General features: G+C 50.0%; 2 protein-coding genes across 6 annotated transcripts in view; one reads left to right on the top strand and one right to left on the bottom strand.

The window, feature by feature from the left end:
* Positions 1–565: 565 nt before the first annotated feature.
* Positions 566–8,924, top strand: PAFAH1B3 (platelet activating factor acetylhydrolase 1b catalytic subunit 3). Of its 4 annotated transcripts, none has more exons than XM_087727492.1 (6): positions 566–658; positions 1,439–1,534; positions 4,360–4,449; positions 4,563–4,679; positions 6,637–6,759; positions 8,220–8,924. In XM_087727492.1, exons 2-6 carry the CDS (start codon positions 1,454–1,456, stop codon positions 8,484–8,486), a joined length of 678 nt encoding a protein of 225 aa, XP_087583618.1. In that variant the 5' UTR covers positions 566–658; positions 1,439–1,453; the 3' UTR covers positions 8,487–8,924. The 4 variants fall into 4 exon arrangements, with proteins under 4 accessions (XP_087583618.1, XP_087583621.1, XP_087583620.1 ...); XM_087727494.1 differs by lacking the exon at positions 566–658 and adding an exon at positions 905–926; XM_087727493.1 differs by lacking the exon at positions 566–658 and adding an exon at positions 1,261–1,303.
* A 798-nt stretch (positions 8,925–9,722) lies between these two features.
* Positions 9,723–25,052, bottom strand: part of CIC (capicua transcriptional repressor) — a 55,052-nt gene continuing 39,722 nt past the window's right edge. For both annotated transcript variants that reach the window (XM_087727718.1, XM_087727719.1), the window contains exons 11-21: positions 23,682–24,957; positions 22,278–22,498; positions 20,084–20,253; positions 19,572–19,741; positions 19,142–19,414; positions 17,184–17,656; positions 15,817–16,085; positions 13,495–13,646; positions 12,550–12,681; positions 11,585–11,716; positions 9,723–11,028 (exon numbers count right to left, since the gene is read on the bottom strand). In XM_087727718.1, the coding sequence (XP_087583844.1) occupies positions 10,679–11,028; positions 11,585–11,716; positions 12,550–12,681; positions 13,495–13,646; positions 15,817–16,085; positions 17,184–17,656; positions 19,142–19,414; positions 19,572–19,741; positions 20,084–20,253; positions 22,278–22,498; positions 23,682–24,957 (3,618 nt within the window). In that variant the 3' untranslated portion in view covers positions 9,723–10,678. The remainder of the gene's footprint in view (positions 11,029–11,584; positions 11,717–12,549; positions 12,682–13,494; positions 13,647–15,816; positions 16,086–17,183; positions 17,657–19,141; positions 19,415–19,571; positions 19,742–20,083; positions 20,254–22,277; positions 22,499–23,681; positions 24,958–25,052) is intronic.

Raw genomic sequence — 25,052 nt, 5'->3', positions numbered from 1 at the left:
ATCCGAGGTCCCCAAACTTGGCAACCTGAAGACTTGTGGACTTCAACTCCCAGAATTCTCCAGCCAGCAAAGGGCAAAGGGGAAAGCAAGTAGATCAGAGGTTTTCAAACTTGGCAACTTGAAGACTTGTGGACTTCAACTCCCAGAATTCTCCAGCCAGCATAGGGCAAAGGGGAAAGCAAGTAGATCAGAGGTTTTCAAACGTTTGAAGACTTGTGAACTTCAACTCCCAGAATTCTCCAGCCAGCTTGCTGGAGAATTCTGGGAGTTGAAGTCCACAAGTCTTCAAATTGCCAAGTTTGGGGACCCCCTGGGCTGCACGCCTACTCGACCGTAAATCTGAGGGAATCTAGCCTGAATGCCCAACTGGCTAAAAAGGGATAATAGGACTGTGCAGAGCGCATGATTCCCAGGCCGCAGTTCCACAGGGGATGCTCTCAAGCAGTCGACGGAGCCAAGAGGCGAAAAATGAATGGGACTAGAGTAGGCGATACCATTTGCTTCCCCAGGAGGGTGTGGGAGAGACAAAGCGAGCTTCCTCCTCTCCCCCCCCCGGCTTCCCAGGTCAAGTGGTTCCGTCCAGGTGGCAGTCAGGAAACCGCTTCCAAAGCGGAGCTGAAACCGGGCGAGCCGAGCAGTTTCTCCGGCAGCTTAAAAGGTTGGGGGAGCACAGTTTATTATTATTATTATTATTTTCCCCCCCATCAATATCGTGAGCAGTTTCTCCCCCCCTTTCTCGAATGGTACCGGCTGTTTGCCGCAGGCAGAGCTTGCAGGGGGAATGAACCATTGTGCCCGGGGAGGAGGAATTGGATTAAGGCCACTTTTATTTCCTCTCCGAAAAGGGAAGGGATTACTAATCAATTAGAAGACTTTAAAAGAGAGAGTGGAACATAGGATGCATATCAAGGATTATATGTGATGGGGTGTGTGTGTGTGTATGTGTGCAATCCTCCGCGTCTCCCCCCCTCCCCTCTATGCTTTGATGCATTGATCCACTGCTGTCCGGGTTGATGGAATTGGTGCAAAGCTTTGTAATATAAAAACGCTGCAGAGAAACCTTCTTTCGCCGGGGTGGAAATCGGAATGGCTGACAGCTTCGCCGTTACCTCTCTAGCGCTATTAAAATAAAAAAAAAGACAGGCCTACAGGGGGTTGCAGAAGAATAGGTTTACGTTTCCCCCTTCTTTGAGGAATGGTACCGCCCAAGCTTTGTAAGGCGGAGGGGGGGAATGAATGGACGAAACCATTGGCGAGGGAGGAGCGGTGACTGGCACCGCCTGTATTGTTCCTGGACGAAGAAGTAGTAGTCCTTAGCGCTCTTCCTTAGTTTTAGCCCTCTGGATGCAGAGGGAGCCATCGGGGGTCCATTGTGGGATGTGCAGGGGAGGTGCGGGGCGGGATACCGAGTCCCTTGTTCTCTGCTTTGTCTCCCTAGGATCTGCAAGGGACCATGAGTGATGGTGACAAAAACCCCGCCAGCACCCCGACCCCGGTCATCGACGTCCAAGGGGATGGGCGATGGATGTCTTTGGTGAGCTGCCTGCTGAGCCGCAGGGATCTAGCTGAAAAGAGGGTCTTTGGGTGGAGGGATCCCCTCTCCGGAACGATCCCCTTTTATGCTGTTAAGTAACAATAGCAGTTAGACTTATATACCGCTTCATAGGGCTTTCAGCCCTCTCTAAGCGGTTTACAGAGTCAGCATATCGCCCCCAACAGTCTGGGTCCTCATTTCACCCACCTCGGAAGGATGGAAGGCTGAGTCAACCTTGAGCCGGTGAGATTTGAACCGCCGAACTGCAGATAGCAGTCAGTTGAAGTGGCCTGCAGTACTGCACTCTAACCACTGCGCCATCTCGGCTCGTTGGAAGGGACCTTAGCCACGATGTTTAAAAAGATGTGGAGACTCTAGATTACAGTGTTTCTCAACCTTGGCCACTTGAAGATGTCTGGACTTCAATTCCCAGAATTCCCCAGCCAGCGAATGCTGGCTGGGGAATTCTGGGAGTTGAAGTCCAGACATCTTCAAGTGGCCAAGGTTGAGAAACACTGTTCTAGAAAGAGTGCAGTGAAGAGCAACGAAGATGATTAGGGGACTGGAGGCTAAAACGTATGAAAAACGTTTGCAGGAACTGGGTATGTCTAGTTTAATGAAAAGAAGGACATGATGAAACTCAACTACTTTGGCCACCTAATGACAAGAAGGAAGGACTCCAGGGGTGGGTTTCAACCGGTTCGCGGCGGTCCCCGCGAACCAGTTGGTCGGCGAACCCTGAAGTAAGTAACCTCCAGGAATGGCGAAGGGCCCACACGCCCACCCGCGCTCCTTACCGGTCTTTGAAGGCTTCTACGCTTTCACGCAAGCACATGGCACCTACAGCGCCTTCGCGAGGCTCCGCGAGCAGCTGGATGGCACATACAGCACCTGCGCGAGGCTCCGCAAGCAGCTGGAGCATCGCGCAGGCACTAAGACGCATGCGCGAACTGCGCGCGTGCACGAGGACGCCGCCGGCCCCGTTCCAACCGAGCCGGTTGGAACGGGATTAGCAACCCACCCCTGAAGGACTCCCTGAGAAGAGCCTAATGTTGGGATTGATGGAGGGCAAAAGAAGAACGGGACAACAGAGAATGAGGTGGCTGGATGGAGTCACCGAAGAAGTCGGCGTGAGCTTCAATGGACTCCAGAGGATGGTAGAGGACAGGAAGGCCTCGAGGAACGTTGTCCATGGGGTCACGATGGATTGGACACGACTTCGCAACTAACAACAACAAAAAATATATATCTCAGGGGCTGCCACAAAGAAGAGGGAGTCAAGCTATTCTCCAAAGCACCAGAAGGCAGGACAAGAAGCAATGGGTGGAAACTAATCCAGGAGAGAAGCAACCTAGAACTTAGGAGAAATTTCCCGACAGTGAGAACAATTGGAACAGCTTGCTACCAGAACTTGTAAATGCTCCAGCAGTGGAAGTTTTTAAGAAGACTGTTTGTCTGAAATGGTATAGGGTTTCCTGCCTAAGCAGGGGGTTGGACTAGAAGACCTCCAACTCTGTTATTCTATTCTTTTCTTTGGAGGTCTTCTAGTCCAACCTGGCCTATACCATTTCATGCCACCCAATTGCTTCATAAAAACCTCCAGTAATGGAGCACCCTTCTGGGAGGCAAGTCGTTCCACCGATTTGTTTAACTCTGGGTGTACTCTCCCATGCTCGCTGGGGAATTCTGGGAGTGGAAGTCCACGAGTCTTAAAAGTTGCCAGGTTTGGAGACCTTTGATTTAAAGATTGAAAAAATGGTGGCCATTTTACCCTTGTAGACACAATTCACTAATTTCCACAAACAGCCAAAGGAGACTATCTCTATCTATCTATCTATCTATCTATCTATCTATCTATCTATCTATCTATCTATCTATCTATCTATCTATCTATCTATCTATCTATCTAATCTATATCTATCTAATCTATATCTATCTATCTATCTAATCTATCTATCTAATCTACATCTATCTATCTGTCTATCATCTATCTATCTATCTATCTATCTATCTATCTATCTATCTAATCTATCTAATCTATATCTATCTATCTAATCTGTCTGTCTATCATCTATCTATCTACCTACCTACCTACCTACCTACCTACCCATCTATCTATCTATCTATCTATCTATCTATCTATCTATCTATCTATCTATCTATCTATCTATCTATCTATCTATCTAATCTTTCTATCTATCTAATCTATCTATCTATCTAATCTATCTATCTAATCTATATCTATCTATCTAATCTATCTATCTAATCTATATCTATCTATCTATCTATCTGTCTATCTAATCTATATCTATCTATCTAATCTGTCTGTCTGTCTATCTATCTATCTATCTAATCTTTCTATCTATCTATCTATCTAATCTATCTATCTATCTAATCTATCTATCTAATCTATATCTATCTATCTATCTATCTATCTATCTAATCTATATCTATCTATCTATCTAATCTGTCTGTCTGTCTATCTATCTATCTATCTACCTACCTACCTACCTACCCATCTATCTATCTATCTATCTATCTATCTATCTATCTATCTATCTATCTATCTATCTATCTATCTATCTATCTATCTATCTATCTAACTATCTAACTATCTAACTATTTAACTATCTAACTATGTCTGTGTGTGTGTGTGAAATCTTGGGGTTAGCACTCGGAAATCTCCTGTCTCAATCCACTGAACTTTGCTTTGGATTCTAATTGTTGGGCTGTTCCTCTGCTGTCGCCCCCCCCCCCTTCCAGAAATGTAGCCTCTCATCAGCTTCCCCTCTAAAAAACTCACCAATTTTGTCTGCTTTCTGCAGCACCACCGTTTCATTGCCGACAGCAAAGACAAGGAACCTGAAGTCGTCTTCATTGGGGACTCCCTGGTGCAGCTGCTCCACCAGTTTGAGGTAAAATGTCTCGGAAAAAGAGTTTCTGGGGGGGGAAAAAATCACCAAATGGATCCCCCGGTTTTATCATCTGCTCATTGGCCTTTCTTTCTCTTCCCCCCCCCCCCCCCCAGATTTGGAGGGAGCTTTTCTCCCCGCTGCATGCCCTCAACTTTGGCATCGGGGGCGATGCCACCCAGCACGTGCTCTGGCGCCTGCAGAATGGAGAACTGCAGCACATCCGCCCAAAGGTAACAAGATGGCGGCTGACGAACTAGGCCGCAAGTTTAGTTTAGTTTATTGGTCTTGTATGCCGCCCACTCCCGAAGGACTCCGGGCGGCTTACAATAAACAGGGGCAGGGGATAAATAGACAAAAAAAAAATTTTTTTTTAAAACTTATATACCGCTTCATAGGCCTTTCAGCCCTCTCTAAGCGGTTTACAGAGAGTCAGCATATTGCCCCCAACAATCCGGGTCCTCATTTTACCCACCTCGGAAGGATGGAAGGCTGAGTCAACCCTGAGCCGGTGAGATTTGAACCGCTGAACTGCTGATCTAGCAGTAGCCTGCAGTGCTGCATTTAACCACTGCGCCACCTCGGCTCTTTAACAAAACAACAATTTAAAATACACAACATTCATAGTTACCGTGGGGCTGGATATTTCGACAGCCGCCTGGCCTGCCAGAGCAGCCAGGACTTAGTGGCTTTGTGGAAGGCCCGGAGAGTAGTAAGGGTCTGGATCTCCACGGGGAGCTCGTTCCAGAGGGCCGGAGCTGCAACAGAGAAGGCAAGCCCAGGATCGTCTCCCGAACCGTTCTGAAAAACGTTACTCGGGCCTGCTCCCCGTATATTTATTTATATACCGCCTTTATTGGTTTTATAGTTGAGGAGGGGAACATATTCAGCACACCTTCCTCTTTCTGTTTCCCCCCAACAATCCTGAGAGGTGGGTTGGGCCAAAGGTCCCCCTGTGGGCTTTCATGGGGAAGGCGGAACTAGAACTCACCATCTCCTGGTGATTGGCCCAAACTCACCCAGCCAGTTTTCATGGCAAAGGTGGAACTGGAACTCACCGTCTCCTGGTGATTGGCCCAAACTCACCCAGCTAGCTTTCATGGTGAAGGCGGAACTAGAATTCACCGTCTCCTGGTGATTGGCCCAAATTCACCCAGCTACCTTTCATGGTAAAGGTGGAACTAGAATTCACCGTCTCCTGGTGATTGGCCCAAATTCACCGAGCTAGTTTTCATGGCAAAGGTGGAACTAGAACTCACCATCTCCTGGTGATTGGTCCAAATTGACCCAGCTAGCTTTCATTGTGAAGGCGGAACTAGAACTCACCATCTCCTGGTGATAACTCATACAGCTAGCTTTCATGGCAAAGGTGGAACTGGAACTCACCGTCTCCTGGTGATTGGCCCAAATTCACCCAGCTACCTTTCATGGCGAAGGCGGAACTAGAACTCACCATCTCCTGGTGATTGGCCCAAATTCACCCAGCTACCTTTCATGGCGAAGGCGGAACTAGAACTCACCATCTCCTGGTGATTGGCCCAAAATCACCCAGCCAGAAATACAAAGAATGTATTCCATCAGAAAAGACTATTTTCTTAATGGAAGCATCAAATGGGAGTTAAAGAGAAGGGCAAGCTAAGGAACCCATGAGTTTATACAATCTGAAAAATATCCCAATTAAGGTTTCCCTCAGCCCCTTTAATTCTTCTGCTTAACAATTAGGGAAAACAAACTGCCTGAGATTGTCTGGGATTCATTGAACGTTTAAAGACCCGAAACTTATTTCTTAAAAACGTATTAGTTGTAAAAATGCTACACAGCACCTCTACCGCAGTGTGCTTCTCTATGGCTGGCTGCGGAATTCTGGGAATTGAAGTCCACACATCTTAAAAGTTGCCAAAGTTGGGAAAAGCTGCTCTCTCGGTTGTGCAGAGATTCTTCAAAATATACAAACCCCCCCAGAGCAGCATTCAATTTAGAATCGTTGAGGCTACTTTTCAAACTAAAGATCCAGAATGCCCACTTTTTATAGCACAGGTTTTTCCTGGGCACAAGAGATTTCCTGTGCTATGGTGCTAAATGGGTAGCTGTGCGTAAGCACCAACGTCATTCCTTACTTCCTTGACTGCCCAAGCAGTCAATACAATCAACAATGATTCTTTTCCCCCCATTTCTTCCAACGTTTTTTAGATTGTGGTACTCTGGGTGGGCACCAATAACCACGGACACACTGCGGAGCAAGTGGCTGCGGGCATAGAATCCATCGTGCGCGTCATCAATCAGCAACAACCGCAGGCCCGCGTGGTTGTATTGGTGAGTTCCGAGTCTGGCTCAGTCTGATGAAAACACCTTTTAAAAAAAAAAGCCACCTTCTCAACCAGGCTGGGTCCCTCTGCTGCTCTATAACATTAAGCCAGAATTTAATTAGCAATAGCAATAGCAGTTAGACTTCTATACCGCTTCATAGGGCTTTCAGCCCTCTCTAAGCGGTTTACAGAGTCAGCATATTGCCCCCACAGTCTGGGTCCTCATTTTACCCACCTCGGAAGGATGGAAGGCTGAGTCAACCTTGAGCCGGTGAGATTTGAACAGCCGAACTGCAGGACTGCAGTCAGCTGAAGTAGCCTGCAGTGCTGCATTTAACCACTGCGCCACCTCAGCTGTATTATAAGAGAGTTGGCAAAAGCAACTAGAATCATATGGCTTGCAAGATATGGCTGTCTTCATACACTATATTGCCAAAAGTATTCGCTCACCTGCCTTTGCTCGCATATGAACTTACTGTAGGTGACCTCCCATTCCTAATCCATAGGGTTCAGTATGACGTCAGTCCACCATTTGCAGCTATAACAGCTTCAACTCTTCTGGGAAGGCTGTCCACAAGGTTCAGGAGTGCGTTTATGGGACTTTTTGACCATTCTTCCAGAAGTGCATTTGTGAGGTCGCACACTGTTGTTGGAGGAGTTTACGTGGCCTACCATTTCGTGGCTGAGTTGCTGTCGTTCCCAAACACTTCCACGTTCTTATAATACAGCTGACAGTTGACGGTGGGATATTTAGGAGCGAGGGAATTTCACAACTGGATTTGTTGCATCCTGTCACAGTTCCACGCTGGGATTCCCTGAGCTCCTGAGAGCGACCCATCCTTTCACCAATGTTTGTAAAAACAGTCTGCATGCCTAGGTACTTGATTTTATACCCTTGTGGCCATGGAAGGGTGTGGAACACCTGATTCTGATTATTCGGATGGGTGAGCGAATACTTTTGGCAATATAGTGTTTTTATGAAGCTTATAGCTGTGGTCCTTGACTTATGGCCGTAATTGAGCCTGGTATTATAGTTCTAAGCCATGGCTGTCATTAAGTGGGTCACCATGCCACTTTTGCAGTGGTTATAAAGCAAACAACACAGTCGTTAAAATAAGCTATTTTCTTCAATGGGTGCATTTATTTATTTTTTGATGGGACATGGAATTAAATGCTAGAAACTGGCCAAAAAATTTGGAAAAAAATTGTAGCCACGCTGCAAACGGAAGCCAGTTGAGTATGTCTGTGTGTCTCCAGCAGAACTCCAAAATCAATTCTTTTAAGTAGTCCTGGGGAGAAGTGTCGAGACTTTGGTCGTTAAGCGAGGACGGTGTGGCCTAAATGAAGACTGCTTTCCCAGGTGCATGGAGCCCAGCTAGTGGCCGGTTCGCACATTGCATCAGTTTAGACACAAAACCCTTTGTGACTTTTAAGATTGTGGGGTTTTTTTTTCTGTATCCTGCACAGGGCTTGCTGCCACGGGGCAAAAACCCCAACCCGTTACGCGAAAAGAACAGGAGGGTGAACGAATTGCTGGAGAGTAAGATGCCGCTGCTACCCAACGCCTCCTTCCTCAATGTCGACCCGGGTTTTGTGCATTCAGACGGGACTATCAGTCACCATGATATGTACGACTACCTCCACCTGACCCGCAACGGCTATGCCAGACTCTGCCCCGGGCTGCACCGCTTGCTGCTCTGCCTTCTGGGAGAATGCCATGCTCAAACACCTTGAGGGATGCCCGTCAATCACACACACCCAAGAGGCTTGTTGTTGGTTTTGAGGGACTGCCGGAGGCTTAGAAGCTAAGATTGATGTTGGTTGCAGATTGGCTGTTTTCAACCATGCTGACTGTAAGGTAAGTGGACTCCAACTCCCAGAATTCCCCAGCCAGCACAGCTGGCTGGGGAATTCTGGGAATTGGAGTCCACCTGTCTTTAAAACTTGCCAAGGTTGAAAAAAAACCTCCTCCAGAGTGCCAAGTTTCCCACCCATCTGGCATTTGAAACTGGGTACTCCTTTACTAACTCCATAAGCCTCCGTGTGGGTCGTTTTCTTCCAAGGGGTTTGGGAAATGATTGGCACCGTGAGCTGCCCAAAAAATTTTTTTGGCACAAGTTAATGGGAACCTGTCTTTTTTTTTTTTAAGTAATAAAAATAACTTGAAGTTTCTGGGCAGAGGTTTGTGTTTCTTTTTACCTATTAGCTGAGTTTCAGACTAGGTAATTAATGCCCTTAATGGGGGGCGAGTCATTCGTCCCGTTTGGCTGGTCACCTGGCTTAAAGAAAAAAAAATAAGGTTTCCCGCGAAGACATTAGCAGCAATTTGCATGCAAAGTTCTTTACGTTTGTGGAGAAATCTGTTCTTGCTCTCTGCAAACGGCTTCCTGGCCTCTCCCTTTCTGAATTCCTTAAGTTTTATCTTCCTGAAGCTGAAAGAGAGGGACGGTGTATGGGGTTGGTTTTTTTTAGCCAGCTTTTATAGAGTACAAAGCTTATAGCTGTGCTGGGAGGACCTTGTAACATTTGCCTTCTCCTTCTCAGTTGAATTTTGGGGGAATAGAGGTAGTCCTCGGCTTACGAACACAACTGAGCTCATTTCTCTTGTTAAGTGAGACGTTTGTTCGTTCGTTTCAGGAGTGCGAAGATCTGTCCATGAATCTCAGAGACTCTGAGCCAAGGCTTTCCTTGCACAGCGCCTCATTTGGAAAATATTTCCATGGCAGCTTTCCAAGCTAGATAAGGCCTGTGGTCATAAATCCACCTTTGAAAGACTATTTTACCAGGCCTTGGCTGAATGTGAATGAGAGGAATTCACATTTAATAAAAGGGGTTTTGCTGGGACCACGACTCTGCTTTGTGCTTTTTGGGGAAGCCGAGGTCAGAACGGAAGAGTCACTGCGGAGAAAACGCAGGCAGAATGCCGAAGGAACTGAAATTCTCAGCACGAACTGAAATCCTACAACCAAACCAGATTGTTAAAGAGCTTTAATAGTATGTGAGGTGGGGCCACCCCAATACAGAAGGGGGTTACACATGGTCAACATGTGGCTGTGGCCACCAGGGCACTCGTACTCGGGAGGGGAGCCCGCCAGGCCAGCTCCCTCTCTCCCAAGACCCCACTTTTTAACTCCCGTCCCAGATTTAGGCTGTACCCACACACGAGAGTCCCTCTTCGTTCCTCTCTTTGCAAGGCGCTCTTGGCGAGACTCCGGAGAGCCCAGCCTTGCCCTGGATCGACTTTCCTCTCTCCTCCTTTTCTTTCCTTCTGGCTTCTCCAGTGACCCGAGCTTGCCGAAATGACCAAAGCGATCACCTGTCCCGGGAGGCCCAAGCCTCCATTCTTCCCACTGCAAGGATGGATGGAAAAGGCTCCTTTTTCCCCCTCCCCCCCCACCTCCCCTCCCCTCCCCCTGCCCCATGACTTGACACAGAAGCAACAAGTAGGTGGGATCTCCAAATACTTATAACATTATTCAAAGGAGATGACGTGTGTGTGTTGTGGGGAGGGAGGTGGGAGAGGAAATCAACACGAGGTCTGTCATTTTACAGGGGTGGGTTTGGTACGCCTGGGAGAGCCTTCTGGCGGAAGCCTCCCCCCTCCCTCTCCTCAGAGGTCTCCTGGCCTGTGTCCTGGAATGGTCAATAGGTCAGCACCACCGCTTGAGTTCTTTTGGGAGGAGGGAAGGTGCAGAGGGCCGCATCCATGTCGGATCCGAATGGCTGAAGAGGCCTGCAAGGAGCCCAGGCAGTGTCTACAGGTTGCGGAAGCTTCTCCCGTATAGTCACAGAAGAGAGCAGGTGAGGTTAGCAAAGGGAGGGGCACCGGTGAGGAGCAGGGCAAGGGGGTGGGGGGCTGGTAAAGCTCTGGGGCTCCCCCACCTTCCAGGCGGCGGCTTTTCTCGCTTGCTGTTGGGGGTGGCTCTTCATCTGCTGCTGGTGGGAGCAGCGGTGCTGCCGCCGGCCGTCCCTGGGGAAGACTGCTGGCTACAGTCCCAGCCAGCGGCTGTGGCGGAAGGGCTGGCTGCTGGGGGGGCAGCCTCTGTGCTCTGGGCGGAGTCTTGTGGGAGGCCCAGCTCCGCCAGCTGTCCCTCTGCGCTGCTGCCCCCCGCCACGCTGCCCGGGGTGCCTCCGGGTTCCGGCGTGCTGGGGGCTTGCTCCGTCGGAGTGGCTGCCTGCATAATCTTCTGCCTCACTTCCCGGATCTTCAGTTGTAAGCAGACCTTGGTGGGGAAAATGTCCGAGTAGCGGGCTTGGAAAGCTGCAGTGGCTTGGGCTGGAGAAAGGGGAGAGGGGGAAAAAGAAACAACAACTCAGGGAAGCGCAATAAAATTCAGAACAGGTGAGACAATGGCAAGGGAGCAGCTCCCTGCACAGAGGGTGCTCGACTTACGACAATTCAGTCCAATATTTCTGTTGCTAAGCAAGATGATAGTGGTTATGTGAGTTCTGCCCCATTTTACGACCTTTGTCACCACAGCAGTTAAGTGAATCACTGCAGTTGAGTTAGTTGAGTAACTAAATTAGTAACCCAGTTGTTAAATGAATCTGGCTTCCCCCACTGACAGATCCCAGCCCGCAGGTGCCACCAACACGAGTGACATCAAGCTGGTCATGCCTACCCCGCCCACACACACCATGGCCACAGCCACCTGCCCCCCACCCTACCCCGGTCAAACACAACCCAAATGCGGCCCTCAATGAAACTGAGTTTGATACTCCTGCTCTAGGAAATCCAGAGCCCATGGATGCTCAAGACAGCCATTCAGCTGGAAGTCAAAGAGGGCAAAGGCGGTGAATCGAGACTCAAAAGCCACAAAAATGACTCCTACCGGAAGGGAAGAAGCCATGATCCTGGAAGAGCTGCATGACTAAAGCTCTCCGCTGATCCAGGGTCCGTCGGAGTGAAGAGTAGGGCACCTTCTCATACTCCAGTTCCCCAAGGACGTCATCCGTATCTGTGCCTACAGAGAGATGGACGCTGCTAGGAGGAGGAGCCTGTAGAAACTGTACACTTGCCAATTCCTAAGGAACTCCATCCAGCAGCACCAAGGAGAAGGGCCTTCTCTGTGGGGGGACCCTCCCCGTGGAAATAACACTGCCCTCCCCACACCGCCCTTTGACACTCCTTCCAAAGGCCCTGAAGACAGGGCTCTGCCAATGGGCCTGGGGACCAGAGAATGGGATGGCCACTTGATGGGCTGTTTTGTTTGATTGTTGTTGTCAGAATATTCATGAACTGGAATAGGACACAGCAACAGGGCAGCCATTGGGGATTGGCTGGGACAGGACATGGTAACAAGGTCAGCCAGTGTATAGGCATGGCAACTGGGTCAGCCAATGGGAACTATTTGGTGACAAGAGAGCTGTGCCAGACGGCTCAGAGCCTGGGCGTGGCTTACCTATGTAGCTCGGAGTCTGTGCAAGAGAACTAATCTAGTCTGCTCTCTGAATTGAAGCTGGAAACCATGTTCTCTCCTCTGCCTGTGAACCAGCTCTTGGTATTGTATATTATTACTTCATGTGTTATTATGTACATAAAGAGAAGTTAATCAATCCTGCTGAATCAGTTATCTGTATGTGCTTTCTGGATTTGATTTCTGCAACAAACTCTTGACAATTGTAGCCAGGGGATGGGGGTGTTTTTTTATTGTTCTTATCTTGGGTTATTATCCTTGTAAGCTGCTGGGATCGCTTACACATTTTCTTAAATAAATTCCTTCATTGAGCGGAGACGGCCCTCCCTGGGCCGCCTTCTTCCCCCTTGGGCAGTGGATTCCCTCCAGCTTCCCTCTACCTGTTTTGTCAAAAGTAAAGATGTCCCCTTCACACTTGGCGCTCTTGGGAGTGTTGGGCTCCGAACTGCAACTGGAGCGACGCCGCATCTTCCGTTTGGGGGAGATGGGGTCTTCCGTGGAGGAGTCAAGATCTGGAAAAGGAACCCCAGGTTAGGCGGCAGAGACAGAGAGAGGCTCGCACTCCAGCAACCTACCCCATTCGCACGAAACTCAAGTTAAATCTGTCACGTCAGAAACATACTTTGGTGCTGCTTGTTTTTCACATTGCTGTACAAGAGGGATGGGGATAGTAAAGAAAGGGAGAATGATCCAGAAGCACGAGAGAGTATTTCCTGGTCCCAAATGCTGTGCCAAAAGCTACCCGAGACCCTCCCCATTCTCAGTGGAGAGCCAGTTTGATGAAGTGGTTAAGATGGTGGCCTAGAAATTAGTAGTAGATTGTGAGTTCTAGTCCTGGCTTAGGATAACTGGGTGGCTTTGGGCCAACCACCAGGAGGCAGTGAGTTCTAGACCAACCTCAGGCCTGGAAACTAACTGGGTGACCTTGTGCCAATCATTCCCTCTCTGCTCATCCAACCTCACAGAGTCATTGTTGTGGGGAAAATAGGGAGTAGGAAGGTGTGTTGGAGATGCTCACTGCCTTAAGGTATTTGTAAAAATAATAAAGGCAAGATACAAATACAATTAAGTGAACAAATTCCTGCACTACCCCAATCATGTGAACAAGAAACTTAGCCGTCTATTTCAGGTTAACTCAATCATTCCACTACGTTGTATTTTTTTTTAAAAAAAAAAACACTTTCAAATCACTTTGCAGTAAATCTAAGTCCTCGAGTTGTAGAGTTGCCTAGAACCTTGTCAGCCGCAGGACTAAAGACATCTGTCCTCTCTCCCAAGGCTCATCCACCTTCACGGGCTTCCCTGGCCGCCTCCTTCCCACTCACCGGTGGAGTTCTTGCGCTTCTTGCGGTAGCTACCCAGGATGGCCCGCGGAGAGGTGGCAAGGGACTGCAGCGTAGGGGAAGGCAAGACCTCTTCCGGCTTGAACTCGGGCAGCTCGGCGAAGCGCTCCTCAAAATCCACTTCGGAGAGAACCCTGCTGGGGCGAGAGGAGGAGGGGGGCAGGGAGGAGGTGTGGGTCAGGCAAGGCAAGGCAGATGGACGGCCTCCCCTCCCACAGAATCTCCCTTACTGCTTCCAAGCCAGCCTCCTGGGCATCCCTCCATGCGGCAGTGCTGCCCAATCACTCCAGGAATCCCTCTCGGGAAACGTCCTTTCTAAATAGAACTTATGAGCCGTGGTGGCGCAGTTGCAGGCTACTTCTGCTGGCTGCCGGCTGCCTGCAATCGGGCAGTTCGAATCTCACCCGGCTCAAGGTTGACTCAGCCTTCCGGGTCAAATGAGGACCTGAACTGTTAGGAGCAATAGGCTGACTCTGTAAACCGCTTAGAGAGGGCTATAAAGCGGTACTTGAGAGACCGCCTACTGCCAATTACCTCCACTAGGCCAATAAGATCCCATAGATTAGGCCTCCTCCGAATTCCATCAGCCGGCCAATGTCGACTGGCAACTACCCGGAGGAGAGCCTTCTCTGTGGCTGCTCCGACCCTCTGGAACGAACTCCCCGTGGAGATTCGTACCCTCACCACCCTCCAGACCTTCCGCAAGGCCCTCAGAACCTGGCTATCCCGACAGGCCTGGGGCTAAAGATTTCAACTCCACTCGAAGAGTATGACTGTTGTGCTCTTTTAATGATGTATTGTTTTCGTGTTTGTAACTTGTTTGTCCTCCCTCCCCCTGAATTGTGAGCCGCCCTGAGTCCCCTCAGGGAAAAGGGCGGCATACAAATAAAGTATCTATCTATCTATCTATCTTAAGTGCTATTGCTATTATACGGGTAACAGCCTCTATTCTGCAAGGAAATACGGCCCCTGGGACACAGTGGGGAGCTTGTTTCAGCGTGTTAAAAGGCGCTTCCAAGAAAGCCCGTGGATGCAGCCGAATTATGCGCCAATGTAAAAACTGCCCATGTTAGGGACCTTCCCAGTACTAGGTTGCTGCCCAGGCAATAATAGTCCAGTGGTTAAGGCACCAGGCTAGAGAGCGGAAGATTGTGACTTCTAGTCCGGCCTTCAGCCGTGAGAACCAGTCACTTTCTCAGTCCAACCCACCTCATAGGGTGGTGGTGGTGGTTGTGGGGAAAATTGGAGGAGGAGGAGGAGGAAGGAGTATTGTGTGTATTCATCACCTTGAGTTATTTACAAAAATACGAAAGTTGGTATACAAATCATAAAATAAATAAAAAATAAACAAAACAAAAATAAATAAATTAACATGTAGGAATGACTCTCTCTCTAAGTTTTTATATATCCCCCCCAGACTCTCTTCGCCTTTCCTCTGAGCCGACCTGGGCCTGTTCTCTGATGAAAAGGGATCATGTCTTGCAAATATTCTGTTGGTCTTGCACTGTGCAAGAGACTCGAAGCAGGGGTGTCTAAACTTGGGAACTTTTGAGACTTGTGGACTTCAACTCCCAGAATTCTGGGAGTTGAAGTCCACAAGTGTCAAAAGTTCCCAAGTTTGGGCACCCCTGCTTCTAAGGCTAGTGACGGAACTACGGACCATCCATAGAGGATTCGAGGAAGAGTTTTTAACAGGAGCTCACAGTTCATCCCCAAGGTCACTGTCATTTGAATTTAAGCAGAAGGCACTCTTAGAACCCCACCAAGCCTGGCCTGACTGGCCAATGAGGAGAGACGACACAGCTGGATGAGCTGCACCTTCTCTACAGCTGCAAATCACCACCAGGAGAAAATCACAAAGAAGCTCCCCCCCATAAGAAGAAGAAGAAGAAGAAGAAGAAGAAGAAGAAGAAGAAGAAGAAGAAGAAGAAGAAGAAGAAGAAGAAGAAGAAGAAGAAGAAGAAGAAGAAGAAGAAGAAGAAGAAGAAGAGGAGCAGCAGCACCGGGTGCTATTCCAAAAGCACCGGAATTACATTTAAAACAGTTAAAAATTGACAAAATCGCCATCAGTCAAATGCAAAAAGCCGCACTGCTTGGATCTGCACGCATATTACGAAAATACGTTACGACGTCCTAGGCCCCTGGGTGGGGCCCGACTAGTAACCAATGCCAAATCCGGCGAAACAACTGGCCGCTGTGATACAATTGTACAACAACAACAATAATAATAATAATAATGAAGTAATGGGAATCTTTAGGACTGTGGCCACAGACACTGTCCCCGCTCGCCTCCCCGTCACTCACTTGTCGACAGAATCGAAGGTTTTCTTCAGGGGGGGAGGCCGGACCTTCACTTTCTTCCCACCTGGACCCTCCTTAGGCTCCAGGGCGTCGGTCGTAGGGGCGGCTGCTGGGGGCAGAGTGGAAGCGCCGCTTCGGGAGCCCTCCCCGGCGTTTGACGGCATCGGACTCAGCGAAGAGGAGGAAGGGGGAGCGGCGGATGAAGCCGAAGCCTCAGGACGAGCCTCTGGGCCGGCTGTTCTCCAGTCAGGGGAGCCGGGGAATTTGGGGGCCTGGAAGAGGAGGACAAGGACAGAAGGTCTCGTGAGCGGCTTGGGAGAGAGGACTCCGGCTACGAGGAGGAACACAGCGGCAAGTGGGCGAGGCACAAACGGGAAGCGGATCCTCTTTTGATTCTTTTAAGAACCAGAGTATGACAGGATCCAATCCGGGTCTGCTACCGGGTTCCAGACTGGATCCTATATAACCTTGGGACATATATATTCGCCTTCGTTCATCGGGTAAAAGCAGGGGTGACATACACAAGGCCCATGCGCCAGATGCAGCCCACGATGGGGTCAGATCCAGCCAGCGGGGCCGCCTTAGAAAATGTAAGGGGTTGGCCTACGTGGCTTCAGCCCGGTCTACCCGATGCGAAGAGGCAACATCGGGCCAGCGTGGCTTCAGACCGGACTACCCAATGCAAAGAGGAAACATGCCAGCAGTTTGGGGAGTGGTGTCAAGCTCGCCACGCCCACCCAGTCAGCCACGCCCAGTGAGTGGTGTCAAGCTGGCCTGCCCACCCAGGCCCCCAAGGTCAACCACTGATGCAGCCCTCAATGAAATTGAGTTTGATGCCCCTGGGGTAAGATAATGCAGGAATTGGGAGGAGGCTTATTTGGACTGCAGCACATCACCCAAAATCAAACCCTCACCACCCTCCAGGCCTTCCGCAAAGCCCTTAAAACCTGGCTGTTCCGACAGGCCTGGGGCTAAAGAGTTTTTGCCCCCCTTCTCGAATGGTATGGTTGTTGTGTGTTTTTAAATTTTGTATTGTTACGTCTCGTCTTTTTATCCCCCCGTCTGTACCCCCTTCCCTGATTGAATTGTGAGCCACCCTGAGTCCCCTTCGGGGAAAAGGGCAGCATATAAATGAAATAAATCCAAATCCAATCCAAATCCAAAAGCCACCAATGTTCAAACGTGAAGGTAGACCTGGTTCCAGAGTTCCAATGGTGGCAAAGCATTCCCAGTGGTCACTTGATTGCATTTTGGGTGCCAGCAACTGGCTCCCCTGTGTGGTCAATTGTAGCATCGTAGGAGCCAGAAGTCGCAAAGATGACTTATGGAGAGAGGGGGAGAGGCCAGGCGGTGCCGGCCAGCTTCCTTACCGTTTCGGTCCCTTTGCTGCCTAACAGAGAGGCTGGTGGAGGCTCACGGGCAGCACCCTCTTCGCTGGACCCCACGGCCATCTCCCGCTGGCTCCAGGCAACTTCTGCAGCCGGGATCTCAGTTACTTGCGACGGCTGGGATGCCGGGGGTGATATTGGCTCCCAGCAATCGCGCTTCAACTCCTGAGCTTTGGCGGGACTCTTTTCGGCAGCACCCTGGCAGGCGGGGGAAGAGGGCGTGTCTTGGGGCCCTGCTTCCCGCGAAGGCCGTTCTAAGTGTTCGGTCTCCCGGTGATATCGCGCTGATGCTCCAGAGTCGTGCGGCTGCCCCGCAGGAGGCCGGACGGGGCCTGGTGAGGCAACGGCTTCGTAAGAACCAATGGGGATGTTCGCAATGGCAGCTTTGACTTTCTGGGGAGGCTTGAGTGGCGGGCGCTGGGGCCGAGTGGGCGTGGAAGGGATCACTTGTGGGGCTGGGAGGGAAGAACAGAAAAAGGTGATTGTGAGCAATGTAAGTTCAGTAGAGTCATCCTACTTACAATACAGGTAGTCCTGTGTTAGGAATATAATATAACGGTTGGGTTGGCAACATATAAATCATGTAACAATGCTATACCTGTTTCTTTAAATCATACTGTAAAATGTGATTGGTTGCTGTTTCCTCAATCGGCCATAAGAGGGAGCCAAAATGACTGTTAGCTCTCTCTGTTCGTTAGATGCTGGGCTGATCTGATCTGATCTGAGTGTTTTGGGGAGCTGGAATTGCCATGAGCTATTGTAAGTTTTGCAACTGTTAGCAAATTTTAAGTACTGAACTGATTATATGATACTGGACTATGTTATTTGGATTATCCCTTAACTGAAAGACATTGATGACTGGGTGTCTTATCCGTGTATGACTTGGCTGTTTGATGGACTCTGATACCTCTATTTTCACGAAAGTAAAAGCCTATTTAAACTCCGGTGTCTCTATATGTTGGTGTGTGTGTTCCCAACAACACTCTTATGCTTTTCTGAACATACTCGCTCTCCCAACGTTTCTGTCGCTAAGCAAGACACTTATTAGGGTGAGTTTTGCCCCATTTTAGCACCTTTCTTGCCACAGATGTTGTGAATCACTGCAGTTGCTAAGTTAGCAGTAGTAATAGCACTTAAGACTTACAAGCTGCTTCACAGTACAGCCCTCTCTAAGCGGTTTGCAGAGTCAGCCTCTTGCCCCCAACAATCTGGGTCCTCATTCTACCGACCTCGGAAGGACGGAAGGCTGAGTCAACCTTCAGACTGGTGAGATTCGAACTGCCAAATTGCAGGCAGAGGGCAGAAGTAGCCTGCAGGACGGCACTCTAACCACTGCGCAAGCTCAGCTCAGTGTTTACTTGAGAGTTGGTGTGATGTTAACCTTGGAGTTAGTAAGAACATGTCGTCCTTTTTCCTTTTCTTCATGACCAGCAAAAGCTAAAGGAGGGAGAGCTTCATCTGCCGTTTCAGAACAAGGTTCTTTTGGGTCGCTGTCTTCCTTTCCTCTCTTGAGAGACCGTGGCACGACAAAACCACAATCGACTAAAGGGCGCCTGATTAAACCGCGTCGCTGACGTCATCAACAGGGTGACAACAACGAGCGCGGAGAAAGAAGGGCGCTTTAAATAGCGCTTTGAAAGCAAGCCGATTCAAGTTAAGGTATGGGTTAGGTTTAGGGTTAGGTTAAGGGTTAGGATTAGGATTAGGTTTAGCGTTAGGTTAAGGGTTAGGTTTAGGGTTAGGTTTAGAGTTAGGTTAAGGTTTAGGTTTAGCATTTACAGCGTGCTTTTTTCTCCGCACTGTGATGACGTCAGCTACGCGGTTTCGTCGAGCGCCCTTTAGTCGAACGCGGTTTTGTGGTGGAACCCTGTGAGACGACCCCCCCCTCCCCACTGCTTCCTTTCCCCTTGTGACTCCGATCCCCATCGCGCACCCCATACCTGTGGAAATCAGGCTGTGGTTGGAAATCCCAGCGTTCTGGCTGGCGCTCCCCCCCTTGGGCAGAATGGCTGTGGGAGAAGAGACCGTGGTAGTGCCCGTGGCGGCCACTGAGTAGACCACGCTGTGACTAGCGGACTGGATAGGACTGGTCCCTGTGGGGGTGGGGTAGACAGCGGTGATGACCTGCCCTTGACCGGCACCGGAAACTGGGAGTTGAGGGCTCTGAAGTGGGGACACCCCCACTTGTCCCGAAGCCAGCACAGGATTATGACCTGAAGGAAACAGACCAAATGCAGGTTTCGGATCCTTGTCCTTGGAGGTTGGTTTCCTCCATGTTGTGTCTTCAGGCCTTTCCTCCAGTGTAGCCAAGCAGTCTGTGAGCTTGGCATTATGCTTGCTTTCCCCCCACAGCTGCCTCCCCGGCCTTACCTGAGAGCAGTGGCCCGATAGCTGTGAAACCCAGTGCCATGGGGGCAGGCCCCACTGGGGACTGGACGTAGGTGGCGGTAGGAGCAGCCGGGGGGATGCTGGGTTGAGAATGAGAAGTTGAGGTGCCCAGGGAGAGAGCATGCCCAGCTGCTGATTGCACATAGGTGATCCTGGAGGCAGAGGAAGAGAGAGGAAGGGAGGGAGAGGGAGAGAGACAGAGACAGAGAGACAGATAGAGATAGAGACAGAGACAGACAGAAAGACACAGAGAGAGAGACAGAGAGAGAGACAGAGAGAGACAGACAGAGAGAAAGACAGAGGGAGACAGACAGGAAGGGAGGGAGGCAGAGAGAGACAGAGGGAGAGAGACAGAGGGAGAGAGACAGAGAGAGACAGAGGCAGAGACACAGAGAGACAGGAAGGGAGGGTTATTTTATGACAGTGGCTTCAGGCACATATGTTCCCCATGCCTTGAAGATCCAGTGCTACAAACCAACACGGCATATTCCTACCTGGTCGAGGAGGAGGGCAACAGGACTTTCTGGGCCTGGCTCGGGGAACCAATGACAGCGGTGGCCATGGTGCCCTGGAGCGCAGCAGGGCTAAGTGGGGGCACCAAGGTGGCACTGCTCTGGGAAGAGGACTGAGGCTGGACAACTGGCACTGGAGTGAGCTGAATAATCTGAAAGGGCAGAAAGACTCTATTGGCATAGGGAGCCAAGAGGAACAGCAGGAGGTTTAGGCTGGAGGTGAAGCCCAGGTGCAAAATTATTATTATTGTTGTTGTTGCTATTCAGCAAAACCAGATTCAGACTCAACGTCATTTACCAAATCTGTCCTGTTGCGGTAAAGAAATTTAGCAAGCAATAGTATTCAAGTACAATTGGAAACAGACGACGGAGTCTGTTGCACGGGACACAACGTAGGATTTCAGGCTTTACTACAACAGGGAAGACAAGAGAGGAAGTATGCGCGGGCAGGAAATGGTGATCACCAGCAAAGAGGGACGGTGGTTCTCTTTAGCAATAGCACTTAAGACTTCTATACTGCTTCACGGTGGTTTAAGCGGTTTACAGAGTCAGGGTATATGGCCCCCAACAATCTGGGTCCTCATTCTACCGACCTCGGAAGGAAGGTTGAGTCAACCTTGAGCTGGTCAGAATTGAACTGCTGGCAGTCGGCAGAATTAGCCTGCAGAAGAGCATTCTAACCACTGTGCCACCAAGACTTCTTTAGGCATATGAAAGCCTTCACTGTTTCAGACCTGCTGAAGAATTGGGACTTTGGAGAAGCAAAACCTCCAAAACCTGATATAGGACCAAAGGGATGTTTTTGTTATTAAATCTCATTTTCCTCTGTTTCACAGTCCAGAGAGGCTGAGAGATTTGTTGCTAAAAAAGAAAGAAGCAAAACGAGGCACTCAGACTTCTAACAGCAGTCATGAAGAATACAGATTTTCCTATATGAGAAATTTCCAAATGTTTGTCGATTTGCAGGCTAATACATCTGGAGAACATCAGGCTGGGGGAGGAGACTCAACCTTGCTTTCTTTTCTTTCTTTTTTTCTGAGATCCCAGTTTTGCAGAATAGATGTGCAATATTTAACATTTACTAGCGGATAATCCGGCGTTGCCCAGGTATTTATAGACATCGAAGTTTTGTTTGACAGGGGGCCTTTCTTCCCCCTACTCCCATGCCCATCATTCCTGCCCTCTCCCTACCCCCTCCCATGCGCTCCTCTTTCCCGCCCTGTCTACAATCCTGGCACTTTGCCCCAAATCCATCAGGCACTTCCCCATTGGTCCACTGGAGGGCGAACGTCACGGCTAGCTTTCCAGAGGAAGCTTGCGAAGGAGCTGACATCACAAACAATTGCCACTCTAGGACGCAGCACTCGCTCTCCTTAACGGCCCAGGCGTTCCAGAGTTAGGCTGGAACACACACACACACACACACACACACACACACACACACACACACACAGGGATGCATTCCCCCCCACCCCCCAATATTTCTGGTTTCCACCAAAAAGCATCCACTGAGGAAAATGCACTTGTTTAATAACTGTGATATTCACTTAGCGACTGTCACAAAAAATACTGTAAATGGGTGTAGTTGTGCAGTGACCCAGTTAATGTTTATTACCTATGACTCTTAATTCCAGGATCAATTATGGTTGTAAGTTGAGAACTACATATATGTTTCTGAGGCTGCAGTTCTCTGTGTTTATCATTGAGAATTTCTTCTTCACTGCCCCTATGCTTTCTATTACCCTCATGAACCTGACCCTCGCCTACCTATTAGCACAGGGAATGTGCTTCAGATACTACCTGTCTAAAATGCAGCACAACAAACAATTTGTGCCCGCCCTGCACTTCCAACTTCTGTACTTTGCTGTATACAAAACTGTTTATTCGTGTTAGAAATTCTGTTTATATAAAGCACCCTAGAGCAAACAAAGTGTACAGTCACCATGTGTTTTACTGCTGAACTATTTTTACTGAAACAGGAAACTCTTCTTAGAACAAAAGAGCCTAGATTATATATCACAGATCCAAATCTGTAAACACTGCCATCCACTGGCTGAACGCTACTGTAGTTGCATAGAAATACATTTCCAAAAATGAAATTCAACAGCTCATCACTCCCTTTCTTCCACGCTGCCTCTTCTCCCTCCTTACCTCATCCTGTTTTGCAGATACTGACCTTGCTGGCTGGCTGACTTCCATTTTGCACCGGGACAGGGAAAGGCGGAGTAACCAGAGGCAGCTGGGCGGCTGAGGTGGTCCTTACTGTCACCTGGGAGGCTGCCATAGGCACCAAGACTTTGCCTTGCACCTGTAGCCCTGCGGGGGGCATCACCTGCCCAGACACCAGGTGGGCTGAATTGCTGGGAGACTGCGCCTGTACAGGGGACACGGACTGAACTGTGGGGAGAAGGGAGAAAGAGAGGGGGAAACATATTTATTTTACCGGATTTTTTTTCCTTTTAACGCACTCCAATTTGCGGGATACCACAGTGTAAAGACAAATTTAAACAAATTTAAAAATAAGATGGTTAAAAACAATACGCCACCCCAAAAAAAAAGTTAGTCCCAAGATGGACAAACTAAAAGATCTGGCAGAATGAAGTTATTTCACAGCCTTCAAGAGTTCAAAGCATTAAAATATTTTGCTTGGAAGGAACTCTGTGCGCAACCTTCGGTGGAGGCTGCCCGGGGTCAAAGAAATGTCACTGGACTCCATCTGGCCCATGAACCGCCAGTTACGTAATTGCAGCTGAAATGATGATGAGGCTACAGTTGTATGGGCAGTCCTCAACTTACAATTTCAAGTGAATCCCTTCTAAAAGTACAGGGGAAGGCCTGGACGTACCACAATTGGGCTGAAAATTCTTGTGGCTAAGCAGGGTATTTGTTAAGTGAATTCCGCCCCATTTTGTGGCTCTTTGAGTGTTTAAGGTTGCCGACCCTTGGTCTAGTCCCTAAAAAAAGCTGCCCAAGCTTTAGTTCCTTGAAAAGGTCCAGAATATTCAGGGGTGTCCAACTTGGCAATTTTAACACATATTTGATTTTGATTGATAGATTTTATTTCATTTATATGCCGCCCTTTTCCCCAAAGGGGACTCAGGGCGGCTCACAATTCAAATCAGGGAAGGGGGGTATAGACAGAAAATAAAAAGACAAAACATAATAATACATAATTTAAAAACACACAACAGTCATACCATTCGAGACGGGGGGCAACAGCTCTTTAGCCCCAGGCCTGTCGGAACAGCCAGGTTTTAAGGGCTTTGCGGAAGGCCTGGAGGGTGGTGAGGGTTCAAATCTCCACGGGGAGCTCGTTCCAGAGGGTCAGAGCAGCCACAGAGAAGGCTCTCCTCCGGGTAGTCGCCAGTCGGCATTGGCCGGCGGATGGAATTCGGAGGAGGCCTAATCTGTGGGATCTAATCGGTCTATTGGAGGCAATTGGCAGCAGGCGGTCTCTCAAGTACATATGGACTTCAATTCCCAGAATCCCCCAGCCAGCCATGGCTGGCGAATTCTGAGAACTGAAGTCCACAAGACTTGAAAGTCAGAGAGATTGGACCACCTCTGTTCTCAAGCTTACCTTTGGGTGCCGAGGACATGACGGTAACACTGTTGCTGTTGCTTCCCGGGGCGGGCTGGATGATGGGGATGGCTTGGGGGGCAGTGATGACTTTCCCGTTGGGGGGAGGCAGGGTGAAGTGAATGCTGGCGGCCGCGGGTGTGCCTGCTGCTGCTGGAATCTTCCCCCCGGCCACCTGAAGCTGCTGAGGCAAGGTAGGTAGGATGTACTGAACCTGAGTGATGCTCCCAGCTTTTCCTGCTGCGCCCGAAAAAATGCCTTGGGGCTGCAGGATGCTAAGTGGCACCGGCCCATTCTGTCCGGAGGGATTCTGGGTGATGAACTGGACAGAAGGCTGCTGGGCAATGGCCCCCGTTGGCAAAACAGTCACGGGGACGCCAGCTCCTCCGGCACCGCTGGCTTGGCTGTAACCTTGGGTTCCTACCAGGAGATTGGTCACGACACTTCCTTGGGTGGGAGGGCACTTCCCCACCGCAGCCAAGCTTTGGCCCAGAAGCGGTCCAGCGACTAAGTGAGGAGAGGTGGCTTGGATCCCAGCCATGGCAGAGGCCTGCGGCGTCTTTTTATCGGTGTAGAGCAAGCCGAGCCGGCCGACGGAAATCCCTTCGGCCTTCGCACTGCCGTCGGACGGCGGGGGGCTGACCAGCGGCAGCACCTCCCCCGTCGCCCGCAGGAAAGGTTTGCTGGCAATAGGTACAGGAGTGCTGCTAACGGGCTTGACCACGTTGGTGACCACGGTGGAGGCAGTCCGGACCAAGCTGGGCGATCCGCTGTAGCCGATCACCCCCATGCTCGGGGTGCTGAGGGATGGGGCGGTCACCAGCACGGTGCCAGTGGACAAGCGGGTCGAATCCGGAAGCACCAGCGTCTGCATCGCCCCGCTGGGCGGAGAGATGACGGAGTGGGCGGGGACAGAGAGGGGAGTTGTTCCGGCCTCAGGAGGCCCCTGGGGACCGCCCGCGCTGTCCACTCTCTTCCGCCTGTAGGGGGCAGCCGCTGGGTCAAAGCGGGCCTCCAAGCGCTTGGTTGGGGTGTTGTGGGGACGGAGCGCTCCGTGCGAGTCTTGGGACTTGAAGGTGCTGGGGGACATCTGGAAGGAACTGTAAGGTTTGGGTGGGGGCTGCTCCTCGTGACTGTGAGGGGGCGGTAGGGGTGGGGGCGGTGGGGGTGGCTCCAAGTCCAGAGGAGGGGGTGGGCGACATGGGGCGAAGGCGGCAGAAGAAGGAGGCAGGGCTGCTGACCGGATCACCGGGGCGAAGAGCTTCCGTCCAAAGTCCTACAAGCAAAGGGGAATGCTCTTAAAAACAGGGAAAATCCTTTCCATGATGTTCTGCCTGACAAAGACCAGCTTTGAAACTGATCAGGTCCCAG

This window comes from Thamnophis sirtalis, unplaced genomic scaffold (assembly GCF_051295495.1).
Source record: "Thamnophis sirtalis isolate CommonGarterSnake01/CBP01778 unplaced genomic scaffold, rThaSir2_p1.2 scaffold_13, whole genome shotgun sequence".
NCBI lineage: Eukaryota > Metazoa > Chordata > Lepidosauria > Squamata > Natricidae > Thamnophis > Thamnophis sirtalis.
The sequence above is the reverse complement of the archived record's forward strand: the minus strand, read 5'-3'. Positions and strand labels throughout refer to the sequence as shown.

Coding starts and splice junctions, on each gene's coding strand:
- PAFAH1B3 (XM_087727492.1), top strand. CDS start 1,454: ATGAGTGATGGTGACAAAAACCCCGCCAGCACCCCGACCCCGGTCATC. Junction 1,535..4,359: donor ATGGGCGATGGATGTCTTTG/GTGAGCTGCCTG, acceptor TGCTTTCTGCAG/CACCACCGTTTCATTGCCGA. Junction 4,450..4,562: donor AGCTGCTCCACCAGTTTGAG/GTAAAATGTCTC, acceptor CCCCCCCCCCAG/ATTTGGAGGGAGCTTTTCTC.